This window comes from Coregonus lavaretus (assembly GCF_964263955.1).
Source record: "Coregonus lavaretus genome assembly, chromosome: 15".
NCBI lineage: Eukaryota > Metazoa > Chordata > Actinopteri > Salmoniformes > Salmonidae > Coregonus > Coregonus lavaretus.
In genome coordinates this window covers 21,078,817-21,100,927 of record NC_140002.1, presented here as the reverse complement: position 1 = coordinate 21,100,927, position 22,111 = coordinate 21,078,817, and the positions used below count along the sequence as shown (strand labels likewise).

General features: G+C 41.2%; 1 protein-coding gene across 2 annotated transcripts in view; it reads right to left on the bottom strand.

Moving 5' to 3' along the window:
• Positions 1-22,111, bottom strand: part of LOC311142366 (dual specificity tyrosine-phosphorylation-regulated kinase 1A-like) — a 50,435-nt gene that overhangs the window by 15,267 nt on the left and 13,057 nt on the right. For both annotated transcript variants that reach the window (XM_084178008.1, XM_084178009.1), the window contains exon 2: positions 3,227-3,423. In XM_084178008.1, coding sequence (XP_084034134.1) covers positions 3,227-3,346 — 120 coding nt within the window. In that variant the 5' untranslated portion in view covers positions 3,347-3,423. The remainder of the gene's footprint in view (positions 1-3,226; positions 3,424-22,111) is intronic.

Below are 22,111 nucleotides of genomic sequence, written 5' to 3'. Positions count from 1 at the left end.
TGTACTCCCATGACTTCCCATGTCTCCAACTCAATCATCAAGTTTGCAGACGACACAACAGTGGTAGGACTGATTACCAACAACGACGAAACAGGCTACAGGGAGGTGGTGTGTTGGTGTGAGCCCTGGCGGAGTGGTGCCAGGAAAATAACCTCTCCCTCAACAAAACAAAGGAGCTAATCGTGGACTTCAGAAGACAGCAGAGGGAGCGCGCCCCCATCCACAGGGCCGCAGTGGAGAGAGTGAAAAGCTTAATATTCCTCGGCATGCGCATCACTGACAACCTGAAATGGTCCAGCCACACAGACAATGTGGTGAAGAAGGCGCAACAGCGCCTCTTCAACCTCAGGATGCTGAAAAAATTATTCTTGGCCCCCCCAAGACCCTCACAAACTTCTACAGATGCATGTCCCTAATGTTTTGTACACTCTGTGTATATACTGTATTCTAGTCAAGGCTCATCCTATACAACTACCGCTGTACACACTTTTTCTATTCATATACTGTCCATAAGATCTATACACAACATCATATACACCGAGTTTACCAAACATTAGGAACACCGAGTATACCAAACATTAGGAACACCTTCCCCCCGCCTCAATTCATCGGGGCATGGACTCTAGAAGGTGTCGAAAGCTTCCACTGGGATGCTGGCCCATGTTGACTCCAATGTTTCCCACAGTTGTGTCAAGTTGGCTGGATGTCCTTTGGGTGGTGGACCATTCTTGATACACACAGGAAACTGTTGAGTGTGGGAAACTGTTGAGCGTGAAAAACCCAGCAGTGTTGCAGTTCTTGACAAAAACCAGTGCACCTGGCACCTACTACCATACCCCGTTCAAAAGTCACTTAAATCTTGTCTTGCCCATTCATCCTCTGAATGGCACACATACACAGTCCATGTCTCAAGGCTTAAAAATCCTTCTTTAACCCGTCTCCTCCTCTTCATCTACACTGATTGAAGTGGATTTAACATGTGACATCAATAATAGATCATAACTCATCTGGATTCACCGGGTCAGTCTGTCATGGAAAGAGCAGGTATTCTTAATGTTTTGTACACTCAGTGTACATATACAGTACCAGTCAAAGGTTTGGACACACCTACTCATTCAAGGGTTTTTCTGTATTTTTACAGTGTAGAATAATAGTGAAGACATCAAAACTATGAAATAACACATGGAATCATGTAGTAACCAAAACATTGTTAAACAAATCAAAATATATTTACATTTGAGATGCTTCAAATAGCCACCCTTTGCCTTGATGACAGCTTTGCACACTCCTGTCATTCTCTCAACCAGCTTCACCTGGAATGCTTTTCCAACAGTCTTGAAGGAGTTCCCACATATGCTGAGCACTTGTTGGCTGCGTTTCCTTCACTCTGCCGTCCGACTCATCCCAAACCTTCTCAATTGGGTTGAGGTCGGGGGATTGTGGAAGCCAAGTCATCTGATGCAACACTCCATCACGCTCCTTCTTGGTAAAATAGCCATTACACAGCCTGGAGGTGTGTTGGGTCATTGTCCTGTTGAAAAACAAATGATAGTCCCACTAAGCCCAAACCAGATGGGATGGCGTATCGCTGCAGAATGCTGTGGTAGCCATGCTGTTTAAGTGTGCCTTGAATTCTAAATAAATCACAGACAGTGTCACCAGCAAAGCACCCCCACATCATAACACCTCCTCCTCCATGCTTCACGGTGGGAACTACACATGCGGAGATCAACCGTTCACCCACACCGCGTCTCACAAAGACACGGCGGTTGGACCCAAAAATCTCCAATTTGAACTCCAGACCAAAGGACATTTCCACCAGTCTAATGTCCACTGCTCGTGTTTCTTGGCCCAAGCAGGTCTCTTCTTCTTATTGGTGTCCTTTAGTAGTGGTTTCTTTGCAGCAATTCGAACATGAAGGCCTGATTCACACAGTCTCCTCTGAACAGTTGATGTTGAGATGTGTGTTACTTGAACTATGTGAAGCATTTATTTGGGCTGCAATTTCTGAGGCTGGTAACTCTAATGAACTTATCCTCTGCAACAGAGGTAACTCTGGGTCTTCCATTCCTGTGGCGGTCCTCATGAGAGCCAGTTTCATCATAGCGCTTGATGGGTTTTGCGACTGCACTTGAAGAAACGTTTAAAGGTTCTTCTTTCCGGATTGACTGACCTTCATGTCTTAAATTAATGATGGACTGTCGTTTCTCTTTGCTTATTTGAGCTGTTCTTGCCATAATATGGACTTGGTCTTTTACCAAATAGGGCCATCTTCTGTATACCCCCCCCCACCTTGTCACAACACAACTGATTGGCTCAAATGCATTAAGGAGGAAAGAAATTCCACAAATAAACTTTTAAGAAGGCACACCTGTTAATTGAAATGCATTCCAGGTGACTACCTCATGAAGCTGGTTGAGAGAATGCCAAGAGTGTGCAAAGCTGTCATCAAGGCAAAGGGTGGCTATTTGAAGAATCCAAATATAAAATATTTAGATTTGTTTAACACTTTTCTGGTTCCTACATGATTCCATGTGTGTTATTTCATAGTTTTGATGTCTTCACTAGTATTCTACAATGTAATTATTTATTTTTTAAGATAGAAAAACCCTTGAATGAGTAGGTGTGTCCAAACTTATGACTGGTAGTGTACATTTATTTTCCGGACTCTGACATTCTAATATTTCTTCCTTTCTTTGCGTGTATTGTTTTATATCGTCAGCTATTACTGCACTGACTCTCTATCATGTAGGGAACTCAGTTGTGGATCTAAATTTGAGCTTTGATGAGGGCCTGATATCCGAAACACACACATGGGCAGCAGCCACTGTACACTGAAGTCATGGGTGTGTTTGACAGCACCCTGCAGTTTATTTTGGAAATAGCCGTGACTGTCGTCAGTAATAAAAGTGAGAAATTACCCTGTTTATTATTAGTCCACTGTCCTGGACACGCTGGCCGTAATGTTGCCTGTACAGTAAGAATAACCCCGGTGTTCACGACGGGGTCGGGATATATTTTGAGAAGTGCCTTTTACCAGGAAAGGAAAGGCGGCCAGCAAGCAGTGTTGTGTAAGGGAGGCACGGGCCGCAGGGCTTGGGGTTAGTACCACTTTGTGTGCGAGTGTGTTTTGGTGTATGTGTAAGGTTTTTGGTTTGTGTGTGTATTTATGTCAATGCATGTGAGTATGAGTGTATGATTGTGTGTGTAGCTGTAGCTAGCGTACCTGGCTGGCGATAGACTGCTGCGCCTGCTCGCTGTAGTGCAGAGCCGGCACAGACGGGTCAGTAGTCTGCTGGTGCTGCTCACTGTACTGCTGGTGTGAATGGGGCATGGGAGCAGCCATCTGAAGCCCAGCAGAGTGGAACGAAAACAAGGGAGCAAGCTGGACAGATGAAGGTTTGCATGCTGAAGTCTCTCCTCCTGAAAGAGAGGGACATGTCAGCTTCTGATCGACACACATTCAATAGGTTCTCACAAGGCCCCATTCTCAGTCATCATACTGGGGGCCAGTATGAAAAATAAAAAAATAATGTATGCACTCACTAACTCTGGATAAGAGCGTCTGCTAAATGACAAAAATGTAATGTAAAATGTGAACCCTTGCTACTGTGTTCCTTTACATAAATGCTAACTTAAGAAATTATGTAATTGTGGTTTGAATAAATCACCGCGTTTGTACAGTGAGGGAAAAAAGTATTTGATCCCCTGCTGATTTTGTATTTTTGCCCACTGACAAAGAAATGACCAGTCTATAATTTTAATGGTAGATTTATTTGAACAGTGAGAGACAGAATAAAAACAAAAAAATCCAGAAAAACGCATGTCAAAAATGTTATAAATTGATTTTTCATTTTAATTAGGGAAATAAGTATTTGACCCCCTCAATCAGAAAGATTTCTGGCTCCCAGGTGTCTTTTATACAGGTAACGAGCTGAGATTAGGAGCATACGCGAGTGCTCCTAATCTCAGCTCGTTACCTGTATAAAAAGACACCTGTCCACAGAAGCAATCAATCAGATTCCAAACTCTCCACCATGGCCAAGACCAAAGAGCTCTCCAAGGATGTCAGGGACAAGATTGTAGACCTACACAAGGCTGGAATGGGCTACAAGACCATCGCCAAGCAGCTTGGTGAGAAGGTGACAACAGTTGGTGCGATTATTCGCAAATGGAAGAAACACAAAAGAACTGTCAATCTCCCTCGGCCTGGGGCTCCATGCAAGATCTCACCTCGTGGAGTTGCAATGATCATGAGAACTGTGAGGAATCAGCCCAGAACTACACAGGAGGATCTTGTCAATGATCTCAAGGCAGCTGGGACCATAGTCAACAAGAAAACAATTGGTAACACACTACGCCGTGAAGGACTGAAATCCTGCAGCACCCGCAGGGTCCCCCTGCTCAAGAAAGCACATATACATGCCCGTCTGAAGTTTGCCAATGAACATCTGAATGATTCAGAGGAGAACTGGGTGAAAGTGTTGTGGTCAGATGAGACCAAAATCGAGCTCTTTGGCATCAACTCAACTCGCCGTGTTTGGAGGAGGAGGAATGCTGCCTGTGACCCCAAGAACACCATCCCCACCGTCAAACATGGAGGTGGAAACATTATGCTTTGGGGGTGTTTTTCTGCTAAGGGGACAGGACAACTTCACCGCATCAAAGGGACGATGGACGGGGCAATGTACCGTCAAATCTTGGGTGAGAACCTCCTTCCCTCAGCCAGGGCATTGAAAATGGGTCTTGGATGGGTATTCCAGCATGACCATGACCCAAAACACACAGCCAAGGCAACAAAGGAGTGGCTCAAGAAGAAGCACATTAAGGTCCTGGAGTGGCCTAGCCAGTCTCCAGACCTTAATCCCATAGAAAATCTGTGGAGGGAGCTGAAGGTTCTAGTTGCCAAACGTCAGGCTCGAAACCTTAATGACTTGGAGAAGATCTGCAAAGAGGAGTGGGACAAAATCCCTCCTGAGATGTGTGCAAACCTGGTGGCCAACTACAAGAAACGTCTGACTTCTGTGATTGCCAACAAGGGTTTTGCCACCAAGTACTAAATCATGTTTTGCAGAGGGGTCAAATACTTATTTCCCTCATTAAAATGCAAATCAATTTATACAATTTTTGACATGCGTTTTTCTGGATTTTTTTGTTGTTATTCTGTCTCTCACTGTTCAAATAAACCTACCATTAAAATTATAGACTGATCATTTCTTTGTCAGTGGGCAAACGTACAAAATCAGCAGGGGATCAAATACTTTTTTCCCCTCACTGTATATCAGAGCAAGTCTTGCCATCATTCTTTTACCAGTGATTATTCCATTTACCATCAATCACTTCCCATTTCCCATAAAGCTGTAGCAATTTTGGAAGACTGCATCCTACACATGACCCAAATTGTATACACAAAAACAAGCGCCACCATAACCTTACCAACAAGAAAAAAAGCTACCAAAAGGACCATGTCAGGGAGATTATTTAATGCCTGCACACTACTAGAATATTTAATCACATCCCTGCATTATGGCCAGAAATAAGAAAGCATGGCGTGTTCACCAGATTTTAAGTTAATAATTGATTAGGAAAACTATTACAAAAGACTCAAAGCAATAGCTGCAACATTATTCATTGGGCAGAAAAGAAGCACAACAATGTCAAATGCCATGCTGTGCAATAAATTGAGACATGGGGCTATGAAAATAGGTTGAAAAATATGTTCTTCTTTAACCCCTCAAATAGCCTTCTTTACACACTACACTATCATATTCACACAAAGATTAGCAGCATACCGCAAATGTTAGATTTTTCCACAAATGTTAATAACAAACACCTTTTAGCATTATGACATACAGTAGGCCTTAATGTAACTCAACTACAGAAGAGGCTGATTAAAGAAAAGCAGAAGCAAAGTGCTCCAGGGGAAGAAAGTACAAAGTCAGTCCCAAACAGCTAGCTGACCATTGCCATTGCATTTAAAATGTCAACGAACTGTGAATGAATGATGACACATTTTGGGTCTTCCTTCTACGGTACCATGACCCTCGGCTGGACTCATGGCCTATGAGACCTTTGAAGGAAACATAATATTCCAGGGAATATTCTAATGTGGTGTGCTCATTGTATCCTTCCACCATACAAAATAGCACGGACAAAAGCCAGTTGATAGTTCTGAGATTCTGAAGTTGCTAGCCAAATGGGCTGGTTGTTCATTCTATCCATTCTATTTGCAATGGTTGAAATGCTAAATTCATTAGCATGTAGCTATGCAGGCTAGCTACACTACATTACCAAAGGTATGTTGACACCTGCTCGTCGAACCCATCATTAGAAATTCATGGGCATTAATGTGGAGTTGGTCCCACCATTGATGCTATAAAAGCCTGCACCCTTCTGGGAAGGCTTTCCACTAGATGTTGGAACATTGCTGCAGGCACTTGCTTCCATTCAGCCACAAAAGCATTAGTGAGGTAGGGCACTGATGTTGGCCGATTAGGCCTGGCTCGCAGTCGGCGTTCCAATGAATCCCAAAGGTGTTGATGGGGTTGAGGTCAGGGCTCTGTGCAGGCCAGTCAAGTTATTCCACACCAATCTCGACAAACCATTTCTGTATGGACCTCGCTTTGTGCATGGGGGCATTGTCATGCTGAAACAGGAAAGGACCTTCCCCAAACTGTTGCCACAAAGTTGGAAGCACAGAATTGTGTAGAATGTCATTGTACGCTGTAGCGTTAAGATTTCCCTTCACTAGAACTAAGGGGCCTAGCCCGAACCATGATAAAACAACCCCAGACCATTATTCCTCCTCCACTAAACTTTACAGTTGGCACTATGCATTGGGGCAGATAGCATTATCCTGGCATCCGCCAAACCCAGATTGGTCTGTCGGACTGCCAGATGGTGAAGCGTGATTCATCACTCCAGAGAACGCGTTTCCACTGCTCCAGAATCCAATGGCGGTGAGATTTACGCCACTCCAGCCGACGCTTGGCATTGCGCATGGTGATCTTAGGCTTGTGTGCGGCTGCTCGGCCATGGAAACCCATTTCATGAAGCTCCTGACTAATAGTTATTGTGCTGATGTTCCTTCCAGAGGCAGTTTGGAACTCGGTAGTGAGTGTTGCAACCGAGGACAGACGATTTTTACGGGCTACGTGATTCAGCGGTACAGTTGACTGAGGCAGCTCTAGCAGGGCAGAAATTTGACGAACTGACTTGTTGGAAAGGTGCCATCCTATGACAGTGCCACGTTGAAAGTCACTGAGCTCTTTAGTAAGGCCATTCTATTGGCAATGTTTGTCTATCGAGAATGCATGGTTGTGTGCTCGATTCTATACACCTGTCAGCAACTGGTGTGGCTGAAATAGCCGAATCCACTAATTTGAAGGGGTGTCCACATTCTTTTGTATATATAGTGTACTTATCCTTTGCTAGCTAGCCAACTAAAGTGAACAATCACATCAAGCAGCTAAAATGACAGCAAACTGTGCACTTTCGTTTGTTTTACCTTTCTTTATATTGCAATTTCTTTGCATATAGACATGATAATGATCTTGATAAATTAATTTCGCTTGGCTCAGAGACGCTGTCAGTCTCGTCACGTTCATATGCACTTTTGGGCTTGGTGGGCCAAAATATAATCTGAGTGGGGGGCCGCGGGTCAAACAAATAGACTATCTATTTAGAAATTGGAAAGGTAAACAATAGCTTTTTAGTAAGCAGTCGTAAAATCACACTTCAAACAATCAAATTGTAGCCATATAACTTGACACAACACATTCTGACCAGTATTATTAAATACTTATTTTAAAGAATTACCCACTGTGGCACAGAAATCGCAACCAACTTTCTATAGAGAGCAATACAAATGGCGTCTATTTGCAGGCATAAACGCCAAAAATAAGGTCTGTGTAGGTCTGGTAAACACAGCCTTAGGAGATCTTAAGTTTTGTTCTATAAGATAATCTTCATCAGCTAATGTAACATTTGTATAGTATTTATGTAATCAAAAAAAGCACAACGCACATAAAAGGCTTCATAATTCATAAAGGTAATGTTAATTGACTGATATCTCATAGAACACATTTACATTTTAGTCATTTAGCAGACAACGTATAAGATCTCATAAGAATGTGTTAACCTCAGATCTTATTTTCAGCGTTTTACCAAAACCCTATTCTTTCCCCATACATTTTCCCTATATGAATTGCTGAACAAACCAGAGGTAACTCATTTCCGTTTTTTAGGACTACAAGATGGCGAGCTCTATGATCATAAGGCTAATAACTTTAATATGTTTCAAATGACTTGAATATGGGAAAGGTGTAACAATTTGTATTTGCAGCAGTAAGTCACTGAAATGCATCAGCAAGGTATTGGACAGTTCAGGACAATATCAGGGAAGCTCATTAGACAGCCTTTTGGGGGCCCTAAGCGAGATTTGGTTGGCCCTGGTTTAGACAAACCCCAACTGTTGCAAACCAAATGCTAGCCTAGTAGCATGGGGAAATGACTGGCTGGGCTGTGGGACATTGATAAATCTAATAGAACTGTTAACAGGCATTACCCGGAGAATACGGGGATTGTGATGCTATAACTCCCTGCTATCAACCAATCAGCATCCAGGATGCAAACAACCCGTTTTATAATCTAAGATATCTTTTTAAATGAAATCCTAAACATACCCAGACACCACACAAACTACAAATCACAATCAATGGCCCCAAGTTGCTTTGTAAAGATGAACTGTGACGTACTTTGTCCTTTTGCACAGAGAGTTGCTCCATGGCCAGTGGCATGCAGGGTGAAATCAGATCACAAAAAGCAGCAGCACATGATGTCAGCGTCTAATGTGTCCTACAGCGCAGCGCGACTCGTTGGAGTCTTTGCTCCATCGCCCTCAGATCAGGTTTCAGCCCAAACAGTACGAACCCAGAGGACACAGCCCACAGAGTCATGCTTTTGTCACACGGTTGCTCTCGATAACATTCCGGATGGTGTCTCAATTAGCTGGCGAGATTTGCCAGTAAAAGTAAATGGAATGATCAGCAGTCAGTTACACTGGAAAATAAAACGTTATAAGGCACATGCAGAGATCTGTGCATGAAGCTCTTTTTATTGTCAGGGTTACTGAAGGGGGGGGGGGGGGGGGTGTATCTTTGATCATGCTTGGTGAAATCAAAGACGAGGGATGAGGGGTGCTGTGGAGGCTCAGTCTGGGTCGTCTGCTGGCTAGTGACTCAGCATCATGATGGGAGCATCAGCCGAACTCAGGCCTGCCTTTTACCTACCCTTCCACCACCTCACACTGAGAAACTGCTGCGTCACCGCACACACAACTCATTCCCAAATACTGCTCTGGCAGCCTAGCCGAGAGAGTGAGACAACAAGCGAGCACAATGCTATATTCCCTTAAATCCCTGGGTAACTCATCTTTCAACGCATCACTCTGGATTATATTTTTCTAATCCCTGCTGCTGTAATTACTATTCAGTTTCCCCATTGCTGTAGTGATGGAAATTAAACCACTGCAAAAATAATCCTCAAAATGAAAGATCGTTTTAAAACGTTTAAAAAAGTTAAAGCAGATTTAACGGTCATGCTTTTATCAAGTAGGCAATATGCTTTCTGGGTTTGTGACAACGCCTCACTAAATCAAGAAGCTATTCCAACAGAATAATGCTTGGCGTGAACATTGCTTCAAATTACTCCAACCACACATACCTTTTTTTGTTTTTGTAGAGGGACCTTAAATTATATAATTGAAGAGTACAATCAATGACCGTGTTAGCGGTGGCCTACATTTCTAATAACAGTATATTCAAATGTTTTGATGGTAACGATATTGGCCCTTTAGCAACAAAATAACATTAGAGGTTCAAGACATTACTTTTGGCATTGACAGTTCGTAAGCAACAGAGTAGCATTTTCTACAAAAACAGGCAGCTAGCATATATGCTAATTGTTAGCATTACCGCGAGTTAGCATCTTTGTATTCAAGCAAATGTATGCCTACTAATATGCACAGATGGTCATGATAAGGTTAAAATCCTTATCACAGCACAATCCCTGTAATATACCGAAAAAATGTCACTTTGTGTGCGACATGGACAGGCACAATGCACAAAAACGCTGTAATACCCACAAAACCTCCAGTGGAACGCCTCAAAATTATAGATATTATGTAGCCTAAACAGCACAAGAATACAAGGTAATCACGAACTTCAGTAATCCAAACTTGCTGAATATGCACATAAAAAATCTGTCTGGATCAATCGACAACAGCATGAGAGTGATTTAGATTTTTTTATATATTACATTAGTGAAATGTTTTACCATTTATACCAGAAGCCAACCAAGATTGAGAGTCCACAATACTTGCTGGCCTGTGATTGAAGTGATTTGGCTGTTAGATTTGATAAAAATCTATATATCTTAATCTTTAAAATCTAAAAACACTTAGGTGATTAGTCTTCAATTAACTAACTAGGCTACCCAAAATGAAAATAAATGTATTCCATAGAAGATGGACACCTTGCTACCGATTCAATATTTACAGTGTTTCCCCGATATTTAGCAGCATTTTAAAATCATGGCCGCCACTGACTAAGGACCATAGCTTTAAACAGGCTTGAGATGAAGTAGAAATACATTACACATATCACAGCAATACTTTTTTTTTTATATTTGATCAAAGGCACTTAAAAAGATTTTAACTATTCTGTCATTAATTCACAGGTGACTTTTAGCAGACTTCTGTGGTTTGGCATGTTCTCCAAAATAATATTGGTGCTTTTGACTAAGCACACTTGATCAACTGTCTACTAAAAGCATTCACACACACAGTATAATCTAATGTCTGATCACATGTAAATACATTTATAATTCTAAGGCATGTACACACGCATCTGGCAATAAAAAATGCCAACACAATTTGTGCAAATTATCAAAAAATGCCACTTGCAGAATATCTATGGTTGTATTTACCCAACTGCATTTTTTAAAGAGGGAATAAGGTGAATAAGTAGTAGTAGCTAAGATAGATGATACACTCCAGTTGCATCAGTTGTTTTACTTGACTGATTCAACCGAGCAGTTAAAACAAGGCTATAGCCCTGTAATCGAATCTTCTCAGTTCTATTTTGAAATCTCAGTCTGTCTGCAGTGAGTGTGAATTCTGCAGATCATTAAGTACTCATTTATCAACGTCTCTCACCAAGCAACACAATGCAGCAGAATCACACAGAGTAACCACCCTTCTGAACCCCAGCAACAGTACCTAATTAGCATAGCCTACCACCAGGAAGAAACTGTGTGATTGGGCAAGCCAGAGAAAGCACAAGCCAATCAGAAGACAGTATGCAAATAACCTACTTTTGTTGCCAGGGCAGAGCTCCGATCTATTGTCCAATAGGAAACAAGTAATAAAGAAATGAAATTTCACTTTGTCACATTTCCAAGCTGTTTTTAACACCTTATTCACTAAATGAAATGTATGGGGCAGTTTAGAACCTGGAGCCAGTGTCTCTAAGAACAGAGCTCTAACAAAGGGAGTGGAGCCGAGTACCACAGCTGTGATGGGAAAGAATGACCTATATTCTGAATGCTTTTTTGCCTGATATTATGAATTTGGTAATCAGAATTAAAATTATTTTCAGAAAACATCTAGAGTTGATACCAGAACACAATGTAGGCTATTTCCATTTGACAATACAACATGAATAACAGTTTTAAAGAAGAAAATAAACAAAGTTAATTTGATGAGTACACATTTGAAATAATTTCCTATTAACTTTTAGTTTAGGCTATTGTTCTTTTTAATAGAGGGGAGCATTTTGGACTGCACCAATACAATCTTAGCAAAAGACATATCAGCTTTTTAATGCACAATTTAACGCTCTCTTGGTTGATTCTACTAGACCGCATGAGTATGCTTTTGGGAAATCCAACCAGGCTGAGATAGCACATTTACGACTGCTTTTACAGTAAATTGGAATTCCAATTTCTCCTTGACAGGCAGGTGTAATCTAGCAGAAAACACTCTGAAAATAGCTGTGCCGAAGTTCAGTGGCAACTAAAGTGCAGTTGACCTATAGTCCACCAGAGGTCAATTGAAACTATAGCTACAGCAGTTTTAATTGATTCATCAAATCATGGGAGGAGGTATCATAATTAAACAAATGACAGCCTTAAGACTCTAACCTGGTCAAGTATGGGTAGCTGCAGCCCAATATGGCGACCGGAGAGCGGGTGTGTCGAAAGGAGTCTGTGTATAGAAAGCGAATAAGCTAATTGGGCAGATTTGATGCCACTCAAGACCATTTTGTGTGACTGATTGGGCTGCACAACGAGCCAACACCTCCTTTGGCCGCCATTCCTTCCAGTTCTCTGCTGCTAATGACTGGAACGAACTGCAAAAATCTCTGAAGCTGGAGACACATCTCCCTCACTAACTTTAAGCATCAGTTGTCAGAGCAGCTTACCGATCACTGCACCTGTACACAGCCCATCTGTAATTAGCCCACCCAACTACCTCATCCCCATATTGTTATTTATTTTGCTCATTTGCACCCCAGTATCTCTATTTGCACATCTATCATTCCAGTGTTAATACTAAATTGTAATTATTTTGCACTATGGCCTATTTATTGCCTTACCTCCATAACTTACTATATTTGCACACACTGTATATAGATTTTCTATTGTGTTATTGACTGTATGTTTTGTTTATCCCATGTGTAACTGTGTTGTTGTTGTTAAATCACACTGCTTTGCTTCATCTTGGCCAGGTCGCAGTTGTAAATGAGAACTTGTTCTGAACTGGCCTACCTGGTTAAATAAAAAAACTATTTTAAAAAATCAATTTCAAGGAGTGGTACTTAAATATGTTCCACTTGCTCTGGCTAGTCGGCTTTGCAGAACTCCTTATGGTCGCTACTACTAGCTACAAAAGTTAGAGGTCTCTATTTTCGGCTTGCGTTAAGGCAGCGCAATTGTGAAACGCACGTTAGTTGGCAATTTCGGATTGTAATACCTGCCGCTTTGGCATTTTCCAACCATTGCAGCAGGGTTGGCATTTACCGGTCTAACATGAGCTCGCGCCGAGGTGGGAGGAGTGGCAATATCTGAGGTATGTCCTTAAAAAAGTGTGACAAGGTGCCAATTTCAGTCAGCGTATGTGGGGATATTCAAGATCCACCAAAGCTGGTCTTAAAAGGTAAGGCAGTTGCGTCGCGATACCAGAATTTTTACTTAAATACCCATACCATGTTTAGCATCACAATACTCAATACCATCACGATACTCAATACCAAGCCAAAGTCACAGAATGGCACTTGATCTAGTCAGAAACTCAGCTACTGCTCCATTCAATTGTTGGGCATTGGAGTTCAATATCATTACATTTCAAAATCTTTACGGCCATTTTTCAGAGACAGCCATGTATGCATTAATGAATCAATTATACAATCAATTTACTTTGTTGTTTTTACCAAACTACATATTGGCAATTTATTTGAATGGTAAATCTATATTGATAAACTGTGTAAATCAAGATGTAGCCTAGGCCTATCCACAATAAAGGTGAATGCATATTCAATAGAAGTGTGAGCATGCATTGTGTTATTGCAATGTATGCACTCACTAACTGTAAGTCGCTCTGGATAAGAGCGTCTGCTAAATGACTAAAATGTCAAATGTCAAAATTGCGTTTGTTTTGGCTGATTTCATGGGGCTACAGATGACAAAACAATCTGTTTCCCTTCTATTTGGTACTTATTTTACTGTACTGATCAACAACATTTGCATAGAAGTAGCTTATTTAAATAAATAAAAAGTGTGCTCTCTAACCAGTAATGTTGTAATTTACGAGGCAAGAGGGGGGCAGCACATCGGAGCACAGTCAGTTTGCTGATAATCTTTGGGAGAGACGTGAGAGAGACCTAATAAGTGAATAAAGTTTTTGGTGGCAATCAGCTTTGAAATCAGCATATTATGAGTTATGTCCTGAAATATTATCAGAAACAAAGTAGTAGGGTAGCGAATTGATGTTAGCTTTAGCTGTCAGCTAGCAAGGAAAGTTAGCCTAGAAAGCTGGAAGCTACCGGTATCTTCTTGCATGGTAAAGTGTTCTAGCCTGTATGGACATTGTTTTGCGAACAGTAATTAACAGTTTCAACATTTCTACATGCCGTGACGCATTATTCAAGTGCGTTTCTTCTGTGCAGCATGAGTGGAGAGCAAGGCAATTAACTTTTTGTCCTGAATACAAAGTGTTATGTTTGGGGCAAATCCAATACAACACATTACTGAGTACAACTCACCATATTTTCAAGCATAGTGGTGGCTGCATCATGTTATGGGTATGCTTGTAATCGTTAAGGACTAGGGAGTTTTTCCAGGATAAAAAAAGAAACTGAATGGAGCTAAGCACAGACAAAATCCTAGAGGAAAACATGATTCAGTCTGCTTTCCACCATAAACTGGTAGATTAATTCACCTTTCAGCAGGACAATAACATAAAACACATGGCCAAATCTACTTCTGCTTACCAAGAAGATAGTGAATTTTCCTGAGTAGCTTACATTTACTTGAAAATCTATGGCAAGACCTGAAAATGGTCGTCTAGCCATGATCAACAACCAATTTAACAGAGCTTGAAGAATTTTGAAAATAACAAAAATGGGCAAATGTTGCACAATCCAGGTGTGGAAAGCTCTTAGAGACTTACAGGACTTAAGTCGCTTTGGATAAAAGCGTCTGCTAAATGATTATTATTATTATTATTATTATTATTATTATTATTCAGAAACACTTACAGCCGTAATCGCTGCTGGTGCTTCTACAAAGTATTGACTCAGGGGTGTGAATACTTATGTAAATGAATTACTGTATTTCTTTTTCAATCAATTTGAAATAAATTCTAAAAACATTTTCACTGCCATTATGGGGTAGTGTGTGTAGATGGGTGAGATCTAATCTAATTTGAATTCAGGCTGTAACAAAAATGTAGAATAAGTCAAAGTTATTGAATACTTTCTGAAGGCACTTAATATAGTGTGCGACTTTCTTTTGTTTATAAAATATTAAAAACAAAAAAGGTATATTTTGGGTTCTGATGGGGGTACGACAGTTGAACTAAGCTTATGTGACATTTGTATAATGAATGCCTTGCCGGCAAAATACTCCTGTATTCCTTTTTTGTGGATAGTCCATGCTCCCAGACTTTCTAGCTTTTGGCCGGGCGGCCAGCTCTAGGAAGATTCTTGGTAGTTCCAAACTTTTCCATTTAAGAATGATGGAGGCCTCTGTGTTCTTGGGGACCTTCAATGCTGCAGAAATGTTTTGGTACCCTTCCCCAGATCTGTTCCTCGACACAATCCTGTCTCTGAGCTCTACGGAAAATTCCTTCCACCTCATGGCTTGGTTTTTGCTCTGACCTGCACTATCAATTGAGGGACTTTTATAGACAGGTGTCTGCAAAACAATTCTAAAAGCCTGTTTTTGCGTTGTCATTATGGGGTATTTATTGTGTGTAGAGTGACGAGGACATTTTTTGTGGGGGGAAAATCAAGTGGTCTGAATACTTTCCGAATGCCCTGTATCTATGCCTGGCGGTGCCCCTCCCCTCTCTCCCTCGTGCGCTCTTTATTTTGCTGTGAAATATGCACGAGTTTGTGTTCACGTAACTAGCCTAAGGCAACTAGCCTACGCAGTCTCCTCAGTTGCAAAAATACTGAATTCCTAGTGGAATATACGCTTGTCACCCAGAAATGGAAGTCGACGGGCAAGTAGTCTATTATTTTGGGGTCAACTCTCTACTACATACTGTATATCCCACCTCTCGCAGCAACAGTGCCTGGGGCATGCATCTCAATATTTTTATTGAAATGTGCAAACTATTCTGGTGCGTGTTGGGATACCACTTTATTGTAGAAGCTCATCTGAGTTACTATCGGAGGGTCTAATTAGCCCTGACCCCCTCAGTTTTGGTACACCTCTGCATATAGCGGAAGCGCGCGTGCCTTGAACATGCAAATCGAGGGGTCGGTGGGGGGGGGGACTGGTTTGGGATTTAGCACATGCCTGCTTACTAGGGTTGGGCGGTATACATATTTTCATACCTTCCTAGTGACATAACGGAATTACACAGCGACTCCCGAGTTTTCACTTCAAAATACCAAACAAAAAACACTGAATTTAAAGTTTAACAAATCATACAACTATGCACAATGACTACTCTGGACAATTTACACAGCAAAAGAAAATTAACACCTTTACTGGAAAAACAAGGTTTGGTAACAGAATTACAGTAAAATCTCCATCAGTTCTATTATGTTACCAAAGTTTTAATCTGAACAGCTCATCCTGCAAATGTGTTTTTGTAAAATGTTCTGTGGAAATTGTTAAAAGTAGTTATATGGCTTGTTAAACTTTGAAATCAAATGGTTTTTGTTTGGTATACACTTTAAAGTAAAAAAATAATCATAATAATCAGAGTCTCTGCGTAATTCCGTTATCGTGGAATTGCCCATATCTTAACCTTCCTAGTGCCATAACTTGAAAATGCAAACAAGCTAACTGTGACAAAGAATCTAAAACCAACCTACAATTCCCACGCTTGCCGAAACAAAATGAGGTTGATTTTTTTTGTTGCACTGGGTGGGCAGAGTTTTACACCATGTTAAAAGTGATTACATTTTGTAACCGGCTGCTTTCCGGGCATTAGCCGGGTGCCACACTTGAGCGGACGGCTAGGCTGGCTCAAAACAAAGTGACATGTTAAGCAAGTGGAGTAGACTAATGAGTTAGGATTCAGTATTTTCACAAAAAGTGTTTCCACTTGATAGAAACGCATATCACATTATCTAAAAAGACAACTAGTTGGAGAATTAGAACTTAAATGTTATCGAAACTTAGCTTGTTTCAGAACAACCCATGATGCTGCTTTGTTGACAATGATGACCAAGTGGCGCAGATTACTGTTCGATTTGAGCAGGGCGTCCCACAGTTTCTTCCCGGTCACATGGTGGGGTCATAGCCAATAAACCCTGTTTCAGTTTAATCAAACTCTTACATTTACATTTTAGTCATTTAGCAGACACTCTTATACAGAGCGACTTACAGTTAGTGAGTGCATACATTTTCATACTGGCCCCCCGTGGGAAACGAACCCACAACCCTGGCGTTGCAAGCGCCATGCTCTACCAACTGAGCTACAGGGGACCTCTTCTATTATAAAAAATAAATGCAAATAAAATAAATTTAAAAAACACCAACAAACCCCATGCAGCAAACAAGGAAAAACAGCCAAAGGGTTTATTTTAGGGATGGAAATGTTGGCCAATTTTGCTGCCGACTAACTGATCCTCATTAACCTCTTACTGATCGGACCCCTTTTTTTTCCCCAATTTTCGCCTAAAATGACATACGCAAATCTAACTGCCTGTAGCTCAGCCTCTGAAGCAAGGATATGCATATTCTTGATACCTTTTGAAAGGAAACACTTTGAAGTTTGTGGAAATGTGAAATTAATGTAGGAGAATATAACACATTAGATCTGGTAAAACATAATACAAACAAAAAAACATGCGGTTTCAAATTTCATAATCTTTGAAATACAAGAGAAAGGTCACAATATAATATTGCAGTTTAGGCACAATTTAGATTTTACATTTTAGTCATTTAGTAGACGCTCTTATCCAGAGCGACTTACAGTTAGTGAGTGCATAAATTTTTTCCCCCCATACTGGTCCCCCATGGGAAACGAACCCACAACCCTGGCGTTGCAAACGTCATGCTCTACCAACTGAGCTACACGGGACTACCACTAGATAGCAGCAGTGTGTGTGCAAAGTTGCAGATTGATCCAGTGAAGCATTGCAATACTGGACTATTTTGTATCAAGTCTGCCCAAATGTGCCGAATTGGTCAATTCATAGATTTTCAAGTACATAACTATACCGAACATACAAAAATGATATGGTAATACAAAATGTAAATTCCCACAATCCCAGGAATGTCATACATGATACAGTGGGGAGAACAAGTATTTGATACACTGCCGATTTTGCAGGTTTTCCTACTTACAAAGCATGTAGAGGTCTGTACTTTTTATCATCATAGGTACACTTCAACTGTGAGAGACGGAATCTAAAACAAAAATCCAGAAAATCACATTGTATGATTTTTAAGTAATTAATTTGCATTTTATTGCATGACATAAGTATTTGATACAAGCAGAACTTAATATTTGGTACAGAAACCTTTGTTTGCAATTACAGAGATCATACGTTTCCTGTAGGTCTTGACCAGGTTTGCACACACTGCAGCAGGGATTTTGGCCCACTCCTCCATACAGACCTTCTCCAGATCCTTCAGGTTTCGGGGCTGTCGCTGGGCAATACGGACTTTCAGCTCCCTCCAAAGATTTTCTATTGGGTTAGGTCTGGAGACTGGCTAGGCCACTCCAGGACCTTGAGATGCTTCTTACGGAGCCACTCCTTAGTTGCCCTGGCTGTGTGTTTCGGGTCGTTGTCATGCTGGAAGACCCAGCCACGACCCATCTTCAATGCTCTTACTGAGGGAAGGAGGTTGTTGGCCAAGATCTCGCGATACATGGCCCCATCTATCCATCCCCTCAATACGGTGCAGTCGTCCTGTCCCCTTTACAGAAAAACATCCCCAAAGAATGATGTTTCCACCTCCATGCTTCACGGTTGGGATGGTGTTCTTGGGGTTGTACTCATCTTTCTTCCTCCAAACACAGCGAGTGGAGTTTAGACCAAAAAGCTCTATTTTTGTCTCATCAGACCACACGACCTTCTCCCATTCCTTCTCTGGATCATACAGATGGTCATTGGCAAACTTCAGACGGGCCTGGACATGCGCTGGCTTGAGCAGGGGGACCTTGCGTGCGCTGCAGGATTTTAATCCATGATGGCGTAGTGTGTTACTAATGGTTTTCTTTGAGACTGTGGTCCCGGATCTCTTCAGGTCATTGACCAGGTCCTGCCATGTAGTTCTGGGCTGATCCCTCACCTTCCTCATGATCATTGATGCCCCACGAGGTGAGATCTTGAATGGAGCCCCAGACCGAGGGTGATTGACCGTCATCTTGAACTTCTTCAATTTTCTAATAATTGCGCCAACAGTTGTTCTCTTGCCTATTGTCCTGTAGCCCATCCCAGCCTTGTGCAGGTCTACAATTTTATCCCTGATGTCCTTACACAGCTCTCTGGTCTTGGCCATTGTGGAGAGGTTGGAGTCTGTTTGATTGAGTGTGTGGACAGGTGTCTTTTATACAGGTAACGAGTTCAAACAGGTGCAGTTAATACAGGTAATGAGTGGAGAACAGGAGGGCTTCTTAAAAGAAAAACTAACAGGTCTGTGAGAGCCGGAATTCTTACTGGTTGGTAGGTGATCAAATACTTATGTCATACAATAAAATGCAAATTAATTACTTAAAAATCATACAATGTGATTTTCTGGATTTTTGTTTTAGATTACGTCTCTCACAGTTGAAGTGTACCTATGATAAATTACAGACCTCTACATGCTTTGTAAGTAGGAAAACCTGCAAAATCGACAGTGTATCAAATACTTGTTCTCCCCACTGTAGATCATTAGCTTATACACTAACTTTCACACATCTAGATGGCCGGGCGGGGTGGGTGTGGCGCCAGAGACAGCAGGGGTTCAAACTGTAGAACCCAATTCCTACATTTGAATATAAAAATTGATTTTATCAAACAAAACGATGCTACATTTTATCTCTGGGACCCTTAGGATAACAAATCAGAGCTTACTGAATGTAAGTACATTATTTACCTTCAGAGGTGAATGTATCAAACCAGATGCCGTGATACGTTTTTTTGTTGTTGTGCACTCTCCTCAAACAATAGCATGCAATTTTTCACTGTAATAGCTACTGTAAATTGGACAGTGCAGTTAGATTAACAAGAATTTAAGCTTTCTGCCCATATAAGACATTTCTATGTCCTGGAAAGTTTGCTGTCACTTACAACAGTCATGCTAATCACATTAGCGCACGTTAGCTCAACCATCCCGTATACGGGACACCGATCCCGTAGAAGTTAACCGGTCAACAAACGGCTACCTTTTTTCCAAACAGTAAAATGACATGACCAACAGAAAACACTATCAGAGATCTGTATAATGACGAGATGCTTATGTTTCCGCCCTTAAAATTGGGAGTCATCCTAAAAACGGAAAGGCAGGCGACAAGCTTAGGCCCAAAATAAGCCCAAAGAAACGCATTGGACTCATTTTGGACAGATTTTGGCAAGAGTGAAACCTCTGATACTAAGCATGCATACAAGGACCGGCCATTTTTCATCAAGAGCTTAATGGAAACATGCAACAATAGCAAGTCTATTGTCTTACAGTCCAAAGGCTATAGCCTATTATTGAACATACAACTCCTATAACGAAGCAGCTAATAAAATGCAATTTTCAAACATTTGCCCAAAATGCAATTTCCAGAAAAAACAGTTCTAAAATGTGCACCTAATGCGAAAAGGAGGAATCTAATAGCAACTACTATGATGGGTTGCTAATATGACTTGGATTGTGCCTTTGGCTTCTGGACAACAAAAATAAAGTTGATATGAAAACCAATAGAACAGGAGAGAAATGCTGGTTAATGGCATGAGGAAGTCTTTATAAAATAACTGCCTCCATGTTTCTATGGATGGATTTTCGCAAGGCTACTTTGAAGCAAGGTAAGACGCCTCATTATTTGGAGTAAAGTAAAATGTTCAGGTTCAAACAATTATACTGCTTCAAGCTCACATTGCAAAGTGGTGGGTGACGCGCTGATAGTCAACGGTAGGCAGGCTATAGCCTACGCATCCGAATGGGAGGTAAAATAATAATAATAATAATATTATGCCATTTAGCAGACGCTTTTATCCAAAGCGACTTACAGTCATGTGTGCATACATTTTTACGTATGAGTGGTCCCGGGGATCGAACCCACTACCCTGGCATTACAAGCGCCATGCTCTACCAATTGAGCTACGTAAAAGGTGCGCTTTACGAGTTGAGAGAGAAATAAAAATAGCTCCCTTTTATATATTTTTTGTGGCCACCAAAGTTAACACGCAATTGCGTTTAGAAATCTTATTTGTGGCGCAATGACTGGGCTTACAAAAGCAGTTTTCACTCCAGTAGCCTACAGGCTTTTTGAGTAGCTACTCCCGCGCTGTCTGACAGTTGGTAGGCTTTTCCGCTCCTCAAACTAGGCTCTGTATGCTGTGCGCGTGATAAATAAAAATGCATGACGACTAACGAAAGTAATTTCACATAATTATGCAAATTAGCCTAGCCTCTAGACCAGACAGTGCAGTGTGGATGACTGGATGGCTCAGCAGCTGAAGTAGTGCTGTGGTAGGAAAGTATGATTGGTGGCGGGTCTGTGGTGGATGTAATTTCTGCCCTATTAACGATAAGCATGACCGGTCAAATGTATTTGACGGCTAACAGATTACATCCCTAGTTTATTTATTGTAATAGCTAGACTAAATGTAACCAGTGAGGACTCAAGTTCAACTGTTGTCAGCTGGTCTTCATAAGCACTTGAAAGCTAGCCACTATATAGCACCAGTCAAAAGTTGACACACCTACTCATCCAGAGTTTCTTTATTTTTACTATTTTCGACATTGTAATAATAATAGTGAAGACATCAAAACTATTAAATAACACATATGGAATCATGTAGTAACGAAAAAAGTGTTAAACAAAACTAAAATATATTTTATGAGATTCTTCAAAGTAGCCACCCTTTGCCTTGATGACAGCTTTGCACACTCTTGGCATTCTCTCAACAAGCTTCATGAGGAAGGCTTTTCCAAAAGTCTTGAAGGACTTCCCACATATTCTGAGCACGTGTTGGCTGCTTTCCCTTCACTCTGCGGTCCAATTCATCCCAAACCACCTCAATTGGGTTGAGGTCGGGTGATTGTGGAGGCCAGGTCATTGATGCAGCACTCCATCACTCTCCTTCTTGGTCAAATAGCCCTTACACAGCCTGGAGGTGTGTTGGGTCATTGTCCTGTTGAAAAACAAACGATAGTCCCACTAAGCACATAC